Source organism: Aspergillus luchuensis, chromosome 5 (genome assembly GCF_016861625.1).
Source record: "Aspergillus luchuensis IFO 4308 DNA, chromosome 5, nearly complete sequence".
In the NCBI taxonomy this organism is placed as follows: domain Eukaryota; kingdom Fungi; phylum Ascomycota; class Eurotiomycetes; order Eurotiales; family Aspergillaceae; genus Aspergillus; species Aspergillus luchuensis.
This window is the reverse complement of record NC_054853.1, coordinates 5,889,822-5,907,941: the sequence shown is the minus strand read 5'-3', so window position 1 is coordinate 5,907,941 and position 18,120 is coordinate 5,889,822. Positions and strand designations below refer to the sequence as shown.

The following is an 18,120-nucleotide window of genomic DNA, read 5'->3' as shown; positions in this document are numbered from 1 at the left end:
AAGAAAGGGCGGTCGATCGGATTGAACCAGCACGGCTGACAAAGTAGGTAAGGTAGGTATTGGAATGCTAGGTCGGAGGGAGAAAGTGCAGATCAAAAGCTGAGACAGCGGAAAACGGAGAGGAAAGAAAGGCGTCGTGGCGATGGCACAGGAGAAAGAGTCGGGGATGCTGGAACTGCAAGAGCCGCTGGTCCAGAACACGGCGGCTTGGCGGCTTCACTTTGTGACGAGGTTTGAAGCGTAAGCGGTTTGAGATCCACGGCTCCTACTCGCTCATCCACCAATTGTTCCCCTCCGCCTTCCCGTCCCCCTGCTTCTTCTACCTTCTTCTACGTCGGCCTAGAGCGGTCGAGGCTATCTGCTCCGATCTACTTTCACTCTTATTCCTGCATCCGTACTATGCGCGGCCCGTATCGTACATTCAATCGTGCGCGTCCATCATTTCTAATCCTGCCAAACGGGCGTCGCCTGCCGAACACCCGCGTCCAGTCTTTCCGACTTCTCTATGTACACATCATAACCATTACAAGCGCGAGTGAAGCAAAGAACCAAAACCAACAGATGCGAATTTCAAACACAGCTATACAGGGGATATCCTAGCCCAGCACCATCCAGAACGCATCAAAGCGAATTTTACGATGTATATATCGAAAAAGCACAGTTGCGTGAAGCGTCCTCGCGGTCACCGCGCGTGCTGAGTCGGTGCGGATTTCCCTCCTGCGACTGTACCGGAGGAGATTTCGGCATTTCTACGACTCCGGGGGCGGGCCGCGCCGCGACGAGCGATCACTCATGTTAGAAGTTTCAAATGGCTTAGTCGACCTTGATGGAGCCGTAGATACGCTGCACGAACGCCCAGCTGGCGAAAAATCCGATGGATCCTAGTCACAGGGTCAGTGGAGTGAGTCTTTTTGGAAAGCTCGCAAGGGTCCTTACCAGTCAAGATGAAGACAATAAATCCGAGGAGAGCGGAGTAGCCGACATACAACACCGCGCCGGTGAAACCACCGAAGCTGACCCGGGTGATCCAGAACAGAATTGCGTTCAAGAAGACGTACCCGCCGGTCATTCCCGCGCCGGCGAACGCCCGCCAGTGCCACCGGTAATTTTCGGCGCACAGCAAGAAGTACACCAGAAGCACGGTCGTGGCAGCAGATGTGATAACCATCAACCCGTAGCAGAGGAACAGGAAGCCAAACATGTAGTAGATCTTGTTCGTCCACAGCGAAGTCATGATAAAGTAGAGCTCCACAAAGATCGCCCCGAAGGGGAGGATACCGGTCAACAGCAGAGATGGAACAGTACGCAGCGTTCCCGTCATCGGAGGAACCTGGCGGGGGATCTGGTTGGTCTTGGTGGGACCTTCAATAGCCTACAGGCAATTAGCAACCGTCATGAAGATTTGGAGTTATGCGACTTACACGTTGCTTGAATCCCAGCCAGCTTCCTGCAACACTTAGCGGCACGCTGATCACGAACCAGATCAGGACCAGGGCAAGCATAGTGCCAAAGGGCACGGCACCACTCGATCCCTTGGCCCAAACGAACAGGTTCAGAAGGAAGAACACGCCAAAGATGAGCGCGGGAACCAGCACTGGGGTCATGATAATGTTGCGTTTCCAGGCATCGCCGCCCAGCGATTTGTAGACTCGGGCCGATACGTAGCCGCCAATGAAGCCGAAAAGCGTATAGATCAGAAGGATTGCAGTGGCCAGGAAGCCACGGTTCGCGGGGGAGAGCAGACCAAAGAGTGCGAAAACTATAGCCATTAGCAAGAGGACTGTCTGATTTGCAAAAATAAAACCTACCAACAGTCACGCCCGTCATCATGAACAGCTGAGCTCCATTACCGACAAGCACACTCAGAAGCAGCGGGGACTTGGGGCACCGGAACACGTCTCCGTGGACCAACTTCCATCCGGAATCCTCCTGAATACCGTCTTCCACCGCCGCGGACGTGCTGTCGAAGTCGTCTAGGTTGATCATGTCCAGACGGTTGTACCGGGCAATGTCCTTCTTTAGAGCCCTAACCAAGATCATGCTCACCATCGCGACCAGGAAGACCACGAACACAGCCGAGTTGATCAAGGAGAACCAATGAATCTTCGGGTCGTAGACATGAAGGTATTTGTCCCAACGAGTGGCCCATGCGGTGGGCGACTCACGCCAGTACACACTGTAAGTCCATGTGACCGCAGTCTCGCCCTCCTCGTTCAAGGTGATGCCGACACCATCGCCATCGCACTGGGCGGTACCATCCTCCGAGACCATGGAGTTGCGCCGGGACTCCGGCTGCACGAGCACGCCAACAACACGGTACTTGTCCTGGTTTCCATAGCCGACACGGTGATACTCGATGAGGATTTCGAAGTGGTTGTTCAAAACCGGCTGTCCCTCGTCGTTGATCGATCCCAGAGCGAACCCGGGGCTGTAAAATTTGGTCTGCGTCACAGCCTCCATGTTAATCTGCGCCCCAGGAAGCCCATCTACTAGCCAGTTGATGTTGTATCCTTGTTGGATCCGGCGGTTGACGAACTTGGCGCTGCGGGCATCAAACGAGGCCGGGCCGCAGACAGCCTTGCAGGTCTCGTTCTTGCCCATGTGCAGCTCGAACGGCGACGTCTGGATGCGGTCTCCAAATAGGATGCTTCCCAGCGACTCTCGAACATCCTTGGGACCTTCTGGGGGAGCACAGAAATGGAAGGCCGGGTGATAGTAGTCATAGGAGAAGACGGAATGGAGCTGTTCATCCTGCTGCGCTAGGCCGGGCGTAAGATGGTTGACATAAAGTGGTACCGATTGACCTTCATCGTAGGACGTAGGCGCAACTCCGGGAAGATAGAAAGCGGCGGATAATGAAGGGGCAGTGAGGAGGAGGGCGGCGATGGGCGAGGATCGTTTGTTGAACCACATGGTGGGTATCTCTATTCCAGCGCGGTATTAGTTAGTTCTTGTCGGTCGCTGGCGGATGTCCCTGGGGTTCGGCTGGACCCAAGCTTCAAGTGGCATACATACAGGCTACAGTTTCCACGCCACAAGCGATATTCAAGCTCGCATGGGTTGGGGGTGGTCCGGGTAGTAACCACCTACTTGAGATGGAGACCAGGAATTCTTAACGAGGAATTGAACCGAAACCGGGCTCTTCGCTGAGAGAAGAACGCCTTGCCCGGATGCATTGAGGCCAGCTCGCGCACTTGGGCGCACGTGAACTTCGTATGTCTGACTAAGCTGATGCCTATCGACACGTGCCGATAAGCGGTACCTAAAAATTTCCCTCTCGATCTCGGCGACGGACAACTCAACAGACAGTCAGAGACAGCACAGCACACAATGGCGGCGGCCGTATCCCAGTCCGAGCCTTCTGGCTCGCAGAATATCTCAGCCCTTCTTGAGACTCTCACCACGTGTCTCAACAGCACCGGATTATCGCTCCCAAAGACCAAGCGGGATGCGCCCTCAGATGTGTCGATTGAACCGCCGCAAGATGGCATCTCGCTACTTGACACCAAGTCCGATCTCCTCCTCTCCTACATGCAGAACCTCGTATTCTTGGTAATATTCCAGCTGAGGGGTCTCAAGTCATCCGCCGACAAGGACGCCGAAAAGAACGACTCGCTCCCGGACGATATTGTGAAGAAACTCGTTGAACTACGTGTCTATCTGGATCGCGGTGTCCGACCTTTGGAAGGACGGCTGAAATACCAGGTCGACAAGGTTATCAAGGCCGCTGAGGATGCGGAGCGGGCTGAGCGCGGAGCCACAGCCCCCAAGAAGAGCAAGAAGGCTAAGAAGTCCGCTCGCGACGAGGAGTCTGGCTCCGACGAAGGTAGCAGCGACAGCGAGGGAGACAGTGAGGAGGACGAGGAGGATGAGGATGAGGAGGAGGATATAGATGAGATGGCATTCCGGCCTAACGTATCTGCCTTCTCCAAGAAGGTCGAGCCTGAAGCCAAGCAGGATAAGGCGGCCGCGAGAGCTACAAGCGACGGCATCTACCGACCACCTCGCATTATGCCCACAGCCCTACCGACTACCGAAACCCGGGAGCGCAGGGAGCGCCCGCAACGCCGGTCCAATGTCATCGATGAGTTCGTTAGCGCCGAGATGTCATCCGCACCTATGGCCGAGCCCAGTATCGGAAGTACGATCGTACGCGGTGGACGACAGACGAAGTCTAAGAAGGATCGCGAGCGTGAGGCTGAGCGGACGAGATACGAAGAAACCAACTTCGTGCGTCTGGCGAAGGAGAGCAAGAAGGATCGGGCCAAACGTCTGCGTGCCGAGGGCCCGCGGGGCACCTTTGGTGGGGAGGAATGGCGTGGTCTTACTGAGGGAGCAGACCGGATCACGAAGCTCACCCGGAGATCCCAGGGAAGTGGCTCAGCGCTGGATCGGAGTCGGAAGCGCAAGAATGAAGATGGACAGCGCGACGATGGGATGGGAGTGGGACAGATCTTCGAGAAGCGGCGCAAGAAGGTGGACAGCTGGAAGCGGTGATCGACTTGTATACATACTTTTCTCACTTTTACGATGCATCATTTATATTCCTTTCTTCTAAGCGCTCTATACACACTGGATTGTTTGGACGTGAGCCACCTGGGCTGATCACTGAGCATAAAGTAGCCCGTCTGCACTGGATGCTTTGATAGCCAGAGTGATTTTCGATACCAGAAAAGTTAATTTCACTATCATATCTTTTCGCAGTGATGCAATTATTTATCTATTGTAGGAGCAAAACCTTACCAACAGGCACCAGGCACATCTCGCTGGTTGGCCGATCTTGAAACCAACCCGTCGCATCCGGCCTTTGCGACGCCCGCATCCATGACATCATCCCAACTCAGCTAAATAACTATTCCCAGCTTTTCCCCTCCAATTCCCTTCATGTGCATTTATCTACTGTAAATGTTTCATGACAATTGTCTATCAATTCTATCAATTCCATCAACCCATTCCTCCGAACCATCTCCGCCAAGAACAGTCACAAAATGGAAGACCCAGGTGCGTCCGTATCTCCCATCCACATGGCGCCGTACCTGTACCACCTCACCACCATCACCCCGTGAAACTAATCTAGACAAATATCACAGCATCTGAAATCACACCTATAATCCACCACCTCACGCAAGCTCCTCCAGATGACCAACAACGAACCATTCAGAAATACTTCACTCCCAGCGCAGCCTTCATCCACCCCTTCTGTCGCGTCTGGCCCTATCCCGGGAGTCGCTGGTTCATCGAGAGGATTTACCAATGGTACAAGATCATGTCGCCGCGAATTGAGCTGGAGGTGCATTCCGTAGGTGGGTATTCATATATTTTTTATCATCCTTCAACCTCTCTTATTAACGGGTAGCTTACGATTCGAATCCAACATAGCATACGACAAACCCAACCAAAAGCTCTACCTCCAAATGTCCCAGCTTTTCTCCATCTGGGCCATTCCCTTTCATCACGCCCATGTACATCTGACCACAGTCTTAGATCTCACTACGGACAGCGAAGATAACCGCACGCCACGGACAGGGTCCGGCAAACGGTACTACATCAAGCAGCAGGAGGACTTTTACCAGACGTCGGAGTTTGTCAAGTTTGTGGCGCCGTGGGGAGGGGGCTTGCTGGTTACTATTTGGCAGTTGCTGGCGACGGTGTTTTGTGTGTTTGGGGTGGTGCTGTTCTGGCCGGTGTTGTGGTTGGAGGAGAGGCGGTTGGTTGGTAATGGGAAGAAATGAGATGATATATGTGTGAGGTGGTCGGTAGGGTTGTATGAAATGGTGGTGTATATACCCGGATATATGAGGATATGTGACATACAGCTAACTAATATTGGCTTCCACGGGATTTTCATTTCACAAGGGACACGCTTCTGGAGGCAATTATATCACTGCTATCAATGAAGTAATCCAGCTTCGTGCGTCTATATCTCCTGTGGAAGGTCTTTAGAGCTAGATAACCAGGGCTCCATTCGACGGAAGTGTTCTTTCTTCGCTATCAATGTGACTGTCTTGAACTCGATCTACTAAACAGATTCAGCAGTTATAGCTGACTCGGTACCATTGGCAGTACTGCTGTACCCAGAGAAGCACGACAAAGACTCTCTAGCCTAGTACCGGAATTATGATATAATGAAACCAAGACTGTAATGTAGCCACATATATATTCTCTCTAACTACTGGGGTGTACTTGTTTCCCGTGGGCATACATATAATAAAACACTATCTACTCAAATATCCAATACACATGTTGAGCATTGGTCCAAATAACACCTCGGATGCTGCAAAATGCTGTGACTCAAGTTCAACCAATTCGGGCGCAATTGAATAAAAAAGGAATCAATCGCACCTTCGGTCACCAGCTCACTCTACTTACCCGTCGTAGCGATAGAGCCGACGGAGGGCAAAAAGATGGTCCCAGAGGGGCTCGAACCCTCGACTTTGACGTTATTAGCGTCACGCTCTAACCAACTGAGCTATGGGACCCGGTTGTTGTGTCGTCGGCTGATGTGGGACTACATGAGCCGTGCAGAGTTTTACATCTGAAAGAGTGGAGCAAATGTATGTTCTGGCTAGGATGATAGGAGGCATGTTGGATATTGAGCTATCCACTCACTTCCTATTTCGAATACCCCTAAATGATCGAATATGAGAGGGACATAGTAATCATGGCTAAGCTCTCAAAGTCCGTTGCCCTGACGTTAGCTTTGACTGTGTGATGACGCTAGTCTTCTGCTAAACGGTCTCCGCTGACGGAAATATTATCCGATTGTCCATGCTGACCGACTGGACAGAATTGATCAAGATGGTTGCCTACTTAGGTTTATCAGCCCGGATAGACCAAGAAAGTCTAGGCCTCAGAACAAGTCAAATGATAATAGCCAACTTCGAATTTTCTACGTAGCCTGTAGCCACCCATATATAAAGCCGCACAATATACAGGGTGAAAGGCACCAAGCATATACGTAGGTAGGCCCATGACATAAGGCGTGATGCAACATCTCTGATATCCCGTTTGGTATCTGTTTTCCTATGGCCATAAATGCCCCTCATTTGCAAGGTAATAGACAGCCGTATAATTGCACAATGTCCTATATCGCTAAAACCAATTGAGTAGACAGCTTGTGCACAGGCCGCAAACCTTAAGTTTGGTTTATGTTCCTTAACATCGAGCGGGTATATATCAACTGGGTCCCATAGCTCAGTTGGTTAGAGCGTGACGCTAATAACGTCAAAGTCGAGGGTTCGAGCCCCTCTGGGACCATCTTTTTGCATCTTTCAATGCACATTGCAGCTTGGTTTGGGTAACTGGTCGCAGTGCAATTCTTTTTGTATGGTTGCATTGAATTGGAGTGGGATGCATGGCGTTGTTAAACAAAGATGTTGTGTTTCAACACAACCGAGTTTCATTTTGTCTACGCTTGGCACCCACGGTTGATACTATGAATCGAAGTTCATGGCCAATGTTCAAGATAGTTCAAGCCCTCAAATATCATATAAAGAGCACGAATGCGGACGGCAGTTACCATGTGGGAATATATACGGATGGAGCACAGCGACTCTAGTATGGCCAGGTTGATACGTCAGTTAGCAAAGCACCCAGTCATTACACTCCTCATAGGATCACCCAACACTGCTTCCGAATGAAAGATGATCATCTGAAATCAAATTTTACACGATGTGACAATGTGAATGAGTAAGATATCAATCCATTGTAGTGTAATGAGACCAAGAAAGGAGATCGAAGAGCAATCTTTCGAGCCACCTCAGGCGACACGCAAACTTGAACATACGTACTTAGAAGGCACACAAATTCGTTGGTTCATCCTAACCAAGCGAAGGAGCTATACAATTCCCGGGTTAACCCCGAAAACTAATGGTAGACCAGGTGAAATAGCAGTTCGTAGTGACTCAGGTTGTCGCCATGGTTATCTTGAAAGTATGTTAGGCATGTCGGAAATCTCATGCTCAGCTAGCTAGTCCTCGGTCACGGTGGACAGGGGACAGATACTATGCGGCGTCCAGCCCTTGGATAGTGACATAGCGGGGTATATGATCAAACAGAATTGCAGGGGTAGAGGTATACTATAGACATCATACCTATCAGCTCGGGCCAAAGCTATGGATATCCGCCCTTGGATATCCGCCCTTGGATATCCGTCCTTATCTTGGGAGGCGGAAAAGTACAATGCTACGTACAACAGAGCTAGAAACTGCTAGACAACCCATGGAATAATGGATTTCTTCGGACAAAATCCGAGAACCACCCATACATAGACCTTAAATGTGTCCCATCTCACCCAAAAGTATCATCGTCATCTACCCCACCCAATGGCCATAGACGTCAGCATGTGCAGGTTTAGGCCGACGGAGTTGCCGATGAACTTCTTATTTTGCTTGTCCTACAGAGGTATCGCTCACAAAGAAGAGTGAACACTCCATGCTCTGTCGAAGCAAATCACCACTGTCCCTGCACTCGTAACTATCCAGCAACTACTACGGATTTTCTTAAATGTTTAAACTTTTGGTTCATAGAGCACGAAATTTCTGCAAGATACAACAACTGGTCCCATAGCTCAGTTGGTTAGAGCGTGACGCTAATAACGTCAAAGTCGAGGGTTCGAGCCCCTCTGGGACCATCTCTTTTTGCTTTTTACCAGCCGCACATTTGCGGTGTGTTCTTGTGTTTTATATTCGGACTATCTTAATCTCCGCTCCGCACAGGTGCTTGCGTGTTCGATGTCTATCATGTCATATGCTTTTTTTATGCCCTTCGGTCCATGTTTATGCTTGGAGGCAGCCAGGGGACACCCGCTTGAGCAGACATGGAAGAAATTAGGATCATCCGACAAGGACCTGCCAAATCCGGCGTGTTGCCTAAATTAAGCCGAGCAGGTGGACCAGCACATGTGATTTCCCAGAGCAGCCGGACAGGGATGATGGCGGTGCTAAATCGTGGACGTTTTCCAACAGGGCTTAGACAGGTGGGTTACGCCAATCACACGCCAATAAACTGACATCACGCCGGTCAGGGTCTGGCTTTTAGTGTGGCTGGTGCTGCACTGCTGCCCCGCTCGGACTGTCCAATTATGACCAATGGTGGCCGACAATCCCGTTGTCGTCATCCGTGGACCGGCCATCCACAGCCCTGGAAAGCATCCAGGAAATGGCCGTCCCTATCCACTGATCGGCTGGCTGCGACGCCTGCATGGCTATTTTGCTGCCTTCGCTCCAACAAACTCTGTCTCGTCTCCCTCCGCTTTTATATCACGGGAGACCCTGCCCTAAGCCTTACAGTTTCTCACCAATCTTCTGGTGTAAAACCCCAGTGAATCCATCTGCCTAATCCGCCTACACCAAACCCTATACATCCTGGGTCCCAACTCCTACTATACGAATTAACTCGCTTTTATATACCAAGCCTATTGGATTAAACTGCCCCAATATGGGCTTCGGCGGCGTTCTCTTGCGCGCTTCCAACCTCTCCATCCGTGTTCTCCAGTTTCTCGCCGCAGCTGTCATTCTCGGCATCTTTTCCTACTTCCTTGCCGTCCTTTCTCGACATGATCAGGATATCCCGCGTTGGATGAAAGCCGTCGAGGGTCTATCCGGCGCTGCGACCCTCTATGGCATCCTCGGTATCCTTTTCACTTGCTGCCTCGGCGGCGTCGCCTTCTTCGCCTTCCTCGCCATTGTCCTCGATGTCTGCTTCATCGGTGCCATGATCGCCATTGCTATCATGACCCGTCATGGCACGCAAAGCTGCTCTGGTCGCGTGACCACCCCTCTTGGGTCTGGTAATAGCAGCGATGACTCACCGTCGGGGACAAGTTATGGCTATGCCTGCGAATTGGAGAAAGCTACCTTTGCGGTTTCGATTATTGGGATGTAAGTTCCTTCCTCCACCTACCCGATCCCTACTCCCTTGGCCAATGTCAGGGGATAATCGATGTAAAACTTGATGTGATGCTAATGATATCGCGCGCAGCGTCTTCTTCTTGATTTCAATTCTCCTTCAAGTCCTCTACGCTCGATACCACAAGCGCGAGAAGCGCTTTGGCCCCTCCCCCGCAAATGGCTACACCTCCGGCACTACCCGGGGCTTCGCCTTCTGGAGGAGAAACAAGAACAACCCCGATACTGCTAGTGCCGATGATATGCTGCCTTCGCATCCATTGCCCAGGGATGTGGAGCTTGGTGCGAACGGCACAACGGCAGCAGAGAAGGAAGGTGGCTTGAATGGTACCAATGTCGGCGCTACCACCGCCAGTGGTGGATATATGCCATGGAGAAGCAATGTGAATAACGGTACTGCAACTGCGGGGCAGACCGGGACTTACGGCTATGGAAATTCAGCATATACGGGAAATTATTAAGGGGTAAGATGCAAGGGGTGCTAGGAGGTACGTGGTATGTGCAGACATACCAGGAATGACACAGAGGGGTGTGATGACCTCCCCCAATGTGGCAGTCGCTGGGAAAGTGATGATTAATGAAATGACTCGACTAAAAAGATACCATGGTTTTTTTGGTTTCCTGCATGGGATGGTTCAATATTGCAAAGTACATACTGTTTTGCTTCATTTGTTTGAAAATACTACACAGCAATTGGTTATAGCTGCGGGTACTGAATCTCTTGCACTTGACAATAATTGTAATAGCCGTTTCACTTGTACCATATATATTAACTCTTTGAAAACATGTGTGATTCTACATGTATCTTTGAGTGAAATTCTGCATTTCTCCACCTGTCAAATGACTCTCACCGACCCAGTCCCTGACTCAGTTGACGGCCTCAAGGCACAGGCAGAACAAGATCCTGACTAAGAGTGGTTGAGACCGAGACTAACCCGTTTAAGAGCGCGCGACTGCAGGAACCAGCGCCGAAGCGGGACTAGCGCCGATCGCGTTTGGCCATCGGGGCTCTCGCTCTTCCTCTTGCATCATCTCGACGCCTTCATCTGTCCATACGAACATCCCTTCCTACCCTGCACTCAGGAGGATGATGCATCGTGATCACTGTGTCTAGCTTTCGCATTGTTCCCTGATAGTGCAAGCCTGAAACCTTCTACTGGATGTCTTTGTGGACCTTGCTGCCCAGGCAGAGGTTCCATCACGCTCTCCTTCCAGTCCAATATGCCGGCTACTACCATGGCCCCCCGAATTCTGGCTCCCAGCTCGGCCAGGTTCGCCACCCAATTTTCATGCAAATGATCTCTAAGCTCGCAGTGGCAACCCAACTCAATTTTGCTGCGCCAATCCACATCCCCTGTCCTTCTTTAGCTACTGTGTGTCGCAGACATATATCCAGTCGTGCTATCACACATCCCTGTCGATCGTCTAGGCCCGTGACGGCATCTGCTCAAACCTTCGTCTCCCCAAGGTTACTTCCAGCAGTTTCACGCGCTGCCTCCAGCGACACCCTGGCCACAATGGCAACTGATGAAGTCATGCAAAATGGGGTAGTCGGTAGCCCCGATAATGAGGTACAAGATGCCGATCTTAAGGGTACTCTGGGTGCCAATGAACTAGGAAAAGGTTCACCCATGGATCCAGAGTCAGACGAAGACGTCCCAGTTGAGGCAGAGGAGCTTCAGGACGCTCTCACACGGGCCCCTCCGGTCAATAGCAGCTACTTACCCCTCCCTTGGAAGGGAAGACTAGGCTATGTAAGTTTGCAACATCATTCTCTCAAACCAATTCTTATGCTGTACAGGCATGTCTGAATACGTATCTACGATACTCGACCCCTCCCGTTTTCTGCTCCCGGACCTGCCGCATTGCCTCAATCTTGGAAAACAGACATCCCCTCTCGGATCCTACGCAGCCCGCTCATCCGACCAAGAACCGTCCTGATCGGGATCAGCCTGCTGATGTCGCGCGCGGTCAGGCATATGTTGAGGCTTTAGGCCTCACAAATGCTCGCGATCTTGTCAAAATGCTGCGCTGGAATGATCGCTACGGAATCAAGTTCATGCGATTGAGCAGCGAGATGTTTCCATTTGCGAGCCACAAGGAGTACGGCTACAAGCTGGCACCTTTTGCCTCTGAAGTATTGGCAGAAGCTGGTCGCGTTGTTGCCGAGCTCGGCCATCGTGTGAGCGTGCACCCCGGCCAATTCACGCAACTTGGTTCTCCCAAGGATGAAGTGGTGGAAAGCTCTATCCGAGATTTAGAGTATCACTCGGAGATGCTCCAGTTGCTTAAACTGCCATCTCAACAAGATAGGGATGCTGTCATGATACTCCATATGGGCGGCGTCTTCGGCGACAAAGAAGCCACCCTTGACCGGTTCAGAGAGAATTATAAAGGCCTATCGCAGGATATCAAAAATCGGCTTGTCTTGGAGAACGACGATGTCAGCTGGTCGGTTCACGACCTACTTCCCATCTGTGAAGAACTGAACATACCTCTTGTACTCGACTTCCACCACCACAACATCATCTTTGATTCGAGCCAGCTTCGCGAAGGCACGCTAGACATCATGTCCTTATTTGATCGAATCAAGGCGACATGGACCCGGAAGGGCATCACGCAGAAGATGCACTATTCCGAGCCAGAGCCGTCTGCAATTACGAACCGCCAGCGTCGAAAACATAGCCCCCGAGTTTCCACTCTTCCGCCCTGCGATCCTACCATGGATCTGATGATTGAGGCTAAGGATAAGGAGCAGGCTGTTTTCGAACTGATGCGGACATTCAAGCTGCCGGGTCACGAACGTGTCAATGATATTATACCTCACGTTCGTAATGACGAAAACAGGCCACATAAGCCGCCGAGAAAAACCAAGAAGAACGGAAGCTTTGTCGATCTGGAGGGACTTGTTCCACCCCCTCGGACTGTCCCGGAAGAAGAAGTGGGCATGGGTGGTCCAGAAGGGCGGGTCTACTGGCCGCCTGGCATGGAGGAATGGCTTCGACCAAAAAAGATTGTTCGCACCAAAGCTATGCAAAGTCCTCGCCGCACTCCTTCCACGAAGAAAGTAGCAGTCGAGAATGGCGATTCTGTACAACAGGAAGATGAGCCGAATGGAAGCGTTCCAGCTACTCCGGTTCCGAAGAAGAGGACAACCAATGCGAAGAAGCAGGTCTCCAGGAAACGGAAAGCTTCTCCGGAGCCCACTCCGTCAGCTTCAGATGGAGAAGCATCCGAACCTCCGGAGAGACCGACTCTCAAGCGATCCCAGAGCAGTGGTGTTCGTCGAAGCCGACGAGCAAAGAAGGTGGACTACACCGAAGATGTAGATTCTGTCTGATTAAAGAAGGTACCAGCTCTTGGCTATAACTACACATTGCCGCGGGCACCTTGGTCAATGCTCGTTGGCGACTTGCCTTCTTATTCCAGCTCTACCTTCTGAGCCAACGCATGCAATAGCAGAGAACTCTGACTGCATCGGGTAGACCCTGTTTTGGGCCTTTCATGCGACGATTTCCTGCATGATTGATCGGGTTTGACAGCTGTCAACACGTTATCCTATATAATGTCTCTGTCCATAGACTACTTGTACACGTTTGGGTATGTAGATAGATGGGGTTGTTAACACAGCATGTTGGCTGAAAGTGCTTACTACATGCATGCGTAACATAACGCGAGCTGAATATATATAATAGCTGAGTTGAAGGGAAATATGATATAATGTTCCTCGCAAATGCATATGAAGGTCATCATTACGGACCATGACCCTGGCTAAACAGGGGGGCACTAGTACCCAAACAGACAATGTCTTCCATACCCAGCCACAAAACAACAAAAATCCAACACTCTTTCTTTCCTAGCACCATGTATGTATGGCGTATTTAGGGTTAAACAATCCATACACTGAGTACCGAGATAAAAGGAGAAAAAGCAAAAAGAGATGGTCCCAGAGGGGCTCGAACCCTCGACTTTGACGTTATTAGCGTCACGCTCTAACCAACTGAGCTATGGGACCTGGTTGATGTAAGCTGCCGGGTTTTAGTGCTACATAGGGGCTAGTGGTTACTGACAGCTCAGAATCAACTCGGTGCTTGTCGAGCAGTCTTAAGTGTTCGATTCTGTGGGTTGCCAAAGAATTTATGAACTAGCTTTGTGCCTAGATGTTCTTTCTTTGCCTCACTGATGTTCCAATTGGGAGCCAACAACGAGTCGTCTAGGGACCGCTTGAAGTCCGGAGTGGAATGAATATATAGTATATTCCCACTACTGTCTTCGGCGCATTGCACTACCTATTGCTATCATGATACTACTAGTCAATGGGTGCAGCTGTAATCACACCATACTGGTAGAAGCGGTTGCATTAGTACCTAGCCATCAAGTCTATTACTAGTAGCCACCAGCGAGCTGCTGCGGCTCAAAAATAAAAATTCTTACCTCAGAACCGAAATACTCGACTTGGTCCGAAAGAGAACCAACCATCCGAGCATACTTCGCGAGGCCTGTTTTCGTTAGGAAAGACGTATGATACGGGCCTATGCGATTATACATCGAGATCAGCTGATCTGATCACCCATGTACAAGACGAAAAAGAAGTATTAAATGTACATAGATTGGTGTTTGACATCACAGTTCTGATTCTAGCTTATGAATGTGGATGCTGGAAAAGATGGATCCAGACCTCAATGGTTGCTTTAAGATGATTATGCCGTAGGGAATGGAGATAGGATACTAGTAGTGGTATGCAGTAAAATGACTGTTCTGTTGCAGAAGTAGTAAGATATCTGTGCATTTCGCCGAATTACCTATGTGACCTGTATGTAGGTTATATGTTGCTTTGCGCGTTGTAAATTCTATCTATAGAATTTAATGTCTTTTCTAGACCATGATAGCGTTCCAGACAGTGAGATACCTCAGCGTAAAGAACAATAGTAGCAGGTTCAACTAGACCGTTGAATATAAACATATATAGACATCCAAAGGAAACGTGAAGATTACTGTATGGGTCGATTTGAACCATTATGGGCTCTTCTCACTTACAACATCCCCCCTTCGTTTCCCTTTCAGTGAGTCCAGAATAATTTACCATCAGCAGCAGGAGATGTCAACGTATCAAAACTTGACCAATACCCAGCCGAGTTCCGTAAGATTCCGTTTGGTACTAAATAGAAGATGTATGTAGCGATATTCCAATAACATGCCAGATAACTACCTTGAGAATTCATGGGGAACTGATGGGGAAAGACCCGGAGAGAGGGAACAGGGTCCACTACCTAAAGAAGAGCAGCTGAGAATCAGATGGGCTCTTCGTAACTCCTACAACATATTCTCTCGTGACCAATTCCCTAGGTTGCTCGAGGCTGACGGAACTAATAATATAAAACTCACGACAAAGCGAACACGAAACGGCTAGAAGTTAGTTACGATCACACCATTTGATGCTAGCAAAAGGCTAGTAGTATCATCAGGAATCAGGTCAATGATAAGGCAGACCTGGTTTTGTTCCAATCCAATCATCTGGGCATTTCGTATAGTAATCTGAGTAGTAAGCAGCGGTGCATACATAGGCTCTCAGGCATATTAGGCTTTTTTATGGTGCGACTGATTTCAGCCTCAAGCACATGGCGTACTCGCTCCGTCTGCAGGCAGGTCTGACACATGTGCTTGATACCATGTACAGCCGAGGTTCTTCAACAATGTTAGGCCCTGATAAGGCAGGTCAGGGTAAAAAGCGCGAGCTCGACCATGGGGGCCACGTGGAAAAGCTAGGAAGAAGGTGAAATCGAGGGACGAGTGCGAAGAACGTGTGGGGGCCGCGGGGGGATCTGTCAGCCCTAACTTCCTAGTTCGGTATCTCGCGCTTAGCCACGCCGCCAGCAGTCTATCGCGCCACCTTTTCGCCCCAAATTGAAACAAATTGGCCCCAATCGGGTAAGCAGTGCCCCAGGGGACCAGTGACCTCTTCAGTTGCTAGGGAGATTCAAAGCTCGTTAGCTAGTGGCGAAGGTGACTAACGGCCAGTCCGGCTTCGTTTTTCGATCTGTCTCTGTAGGTTCAATCCAAGCCAAGCGGCCATCTTAGTGGTGTGATCGTCTAGCTGCTCAGAGAAGAAGATTTTTCATATGCAGGTCGGAGGGGCTCGCAAAGTCTGACGGCTCCAGCACTACCATATATGGTAAAAGCTCCATTAGACGAAAGGCGCAGCTTTCCGGTAGCCTATGACGAAAGCAGATACAGATGACGATGGAGCCTTTTGCTTGACCAATTACTATTAAGAAAGACACAGCATGAGCTCGACCATACAGATAGATGGTGGCGGTGGAGAGAACCGTGCAGGCAAGGTCAGGACATGCAGCGTGCAAAAGTTCATGAGCCGGTTTCCTGATTGTAGAGCTATTGCGAGGAGGCAAAGCACACCAAAGCAGTTTCTAATACCGGGAGGCCATTCCGTGTAGCAGTGTGGATACTTTTGAGAGTTCCCCAGTCCAGAAATTCGGCTTGCCCGGTCGCATATGCCCGCTTACCCTCGTCCAAAGGAATAGAGTGATTGGTGGGGGCCAAGTGTTGTGCATCTTCCAGCAGAGCAATGGGATAATGGTGTTATGTCCTAGGATGAGGCTCCTTCCATCAACGGCAGTGAGTTGCACCTAATGTTAGCTCCTGAAACCCCGCTGCTATACTAGAGTACAACTTGTGTGGTCGTGTGTTCTTGTCGATCGTCGGATAGTAACTAGTCTCTGGACTATATGTCTCTAGTACTGGTCGAATGGACTTCTAGAAAGAATGATAGAATGAGTTAGCCTATACTTATTGGCCAATCAAATCCCTCTTTGCCTGCCAACCCTACAAAAGTTGAAGCACCAACACGTTCGCTCTGATGCGGAGATGAACCGCATAACAGCACACAAAGAGCGGAAAGGGCATACTAGGTTGGAAGAGAAGTTGAAAAAAGTTTGAAACACAATGCTGATGTCCTAGCAACCATGCAGGTCGATGTCGACCCCAAGATCTTGCATATGCAAAACGTGGGGAAGCAGGGAACAAACGATATCTGTATGCTAGTCTTGTGTGGGTGGCAGACAGGCGCATCGGAGATGGCTGTGCAGACTGAGGGATTATAGGCTATTGAGCCAGCTGCTGATGAGGTTCTCTTAGCATGAGTAGAAATTACATGCTGCATTCCATATCCAGGAGAGGATTGTGACGTATTGATGCTCAGTGGCCTCATGGAAGTGTCTGGTGGAAGCCAGCCATTCGAGACCCAGAGGTCTTTGGCAGCGTAAAGAAGTGTGACGAGCCGACATTTAACCCGCGTGACTTCCACTGTGGTATCAGGAAGAGGGAAACACCAAGTGTGGGATCCACTGGGCGGAAATTGCAGGGCTGGGATACATACCCTACACTGACTCGAGATATAGCAGGTGGGAACATGAAGCTCATCCATACCCAACTAGCTGTAAAGCTTAAAGCTACTTTAAAGCTTCTAGAGTATTCTCAGATGGCATGACCGTGCACTGTTTCACGATCGTGTCAAGTAGCAAGATGATAGAATAGATAGAATATAAGTAGGGTATGACAACTCGACACGAGGCATTGCGACTTCCTGATTGGCTTCGAGAGCTGCAATCACGTGGAAGCCACGTGGACTCGGTCGCAACTCGAAAAGGAGGACAACAAAGGCAATTTCATCTCAGAAGTCTCCTTTGCATCTCCAAGCTTTATGAATGCCATATACCAGGCACTCAGGCGTTGGAAAGATCTGAGCGACCGTGATCCACGATGTCCCCGAATCTTCCGATCGCCTGTTTAGGTAGATCCCGAGTCCCGGGAGAAGCTGCTCCTCAATCAATCACAATCGCTCCATGACCAAAGCGTCTCCCATCTCCGGCCCTGGATCGACGGACGCGTCGGCACTTCTTTCTGCTTGGAGGTCTCTGGTACAGTTGTCCAATGAATTCCAGTCGCAATATCTGGCACTCCCGCAAACCCTTCCAAATAGGGGCTAGACGCCGTTCCCACTTTTCTGGCAACTGGTCCAGGTCCGGACTACAAAGTACAAACTGCCACGACCAGTTAGGGAGTTCCTCCGCGGTGAGTGACCCCTGCTACCTTGATTTTCTTTTATTATGCTTATTAAAACTTCTCCTTAGCTGCCTAATTGCCAGCGGCCGCAGTGAAAAAGAACCATAATATCAGGCCACCGCTTAGGCCACGT

The 18,120-nt window shown here is 50.2% G+C and overlaps 4 protein-coding genes and 3 non-coding genes across 7 annotated transcripts; 6 read left to right on the top strand and 1 right to left on the bottom strand.

Annotated features, from left to right (window-relative positions):
- Nucleotides 1-3,330: 3,330 nt before the first annotated feature.
- lcp5 (small subunit rRNA maturation protein LCP5) lies at nucleotides 3,331-4,497 on the top strand (the record flags this gene model as incomplete). The annotated part of the gene is made up of 1 exon (XM_041691917.1): nucleotides 3,331-4,497. One exon carries the CDS (start codon nucleotides 3,331-3,333, stop codon nucleotides 4,495-4,497), a length of 1,167 nt encoding a protein of 388 aa, XP_041545354.1.
- A 491-nt stretch (nucleotides 4,498-4,988) lies between these two features.
- AKAW2_51932A (uncharacterized protein) lies at nucleotides 4,989-5,732 on the top strand (the record flags this gene model as incomplete). Its single annotated transcript, XM_041691916.1, has 3 exons — nucleotides 4,989-5,001; nucleotides 5,091-5,303; nucleotides 5,380-5,732. 3 exons carry the CDS (start codon nucleotides 4,989-4,991, stop codon nucleotides 5,730-5,732), a joined length of 579 nt encoding a protein of 192 aa, XP_041545353.1.
- Nucleotides 5,733-6,405: 673 nt separating this feature from the next.
- Nucleotides 6,406-6,479, bottom strand: AKAW2_t50027S. The gene has a single exon. It is a non-coding gene; the product is annotated as a tRNA-Ile (tRNA).
- A 704-nt stretch (nucleotides 6,480-7,183) lies between these two features.
- On the top strand, nucleotides 7,184-7,257 carry AKAW2_t50026A. The gene has a single exon. It is a non-coding gene; the product is annotated as a tRNA-Ile (tRNA).
- Nucleotides 7,258-8,558: 1,301 nt separating this feature from the next.
- On the top strand, nucleotides 8,559-8,632 carry AKAW2_t50025A. The gene has a single exon. It is a non-coding gene; the product is annotated as a tRNA-Ile (tRNA).
- Nucleotides 8,633-9,438: 806 nt separating this feature from the next.
- Nucleotides 9,439-10,369, top strand: AKAW2_51931A (uncharacterized protein; the record flags this gene model as incomplete). The annotated part of the gene is made up of 2 exons (XM_041691915.1): nucleotides 9,439-9,881; nucleotides 9,982-10,369. The coding sequence occupies 2 exons, from the start codon at nucleotides 9,439-9,441 to the stop codon at nucleotides 10,367-10,369; spliced, it is 831 nt and encodes a 276-aa protein (XP_041545352.1).
- Nucleotides 10,370-11,068: 699 nt separating this feature from the next.
- Nucleotides 11,069-13,248, top strand: MUS18 (UV-endonuclease UVE-1; the record flags this gene model as incomplete). The annotated part of the gene is made up of 2 exons (XM_041691914.1): nucleotides 11,069-11,662; nucleotides 11,710-13,248. The coding sequence occupies 2 exons, from the start codon at nucleotides 11,069-11,071 to the stop codon at nucleotides 13,246-13,248; spliced, it is 2,133 nt and encodes a 710-aa protein (XP_041545351.1).
- Between the last annotated feature and the right edge of the window lie 4,872 nt (nucleotides 13,249-18,120).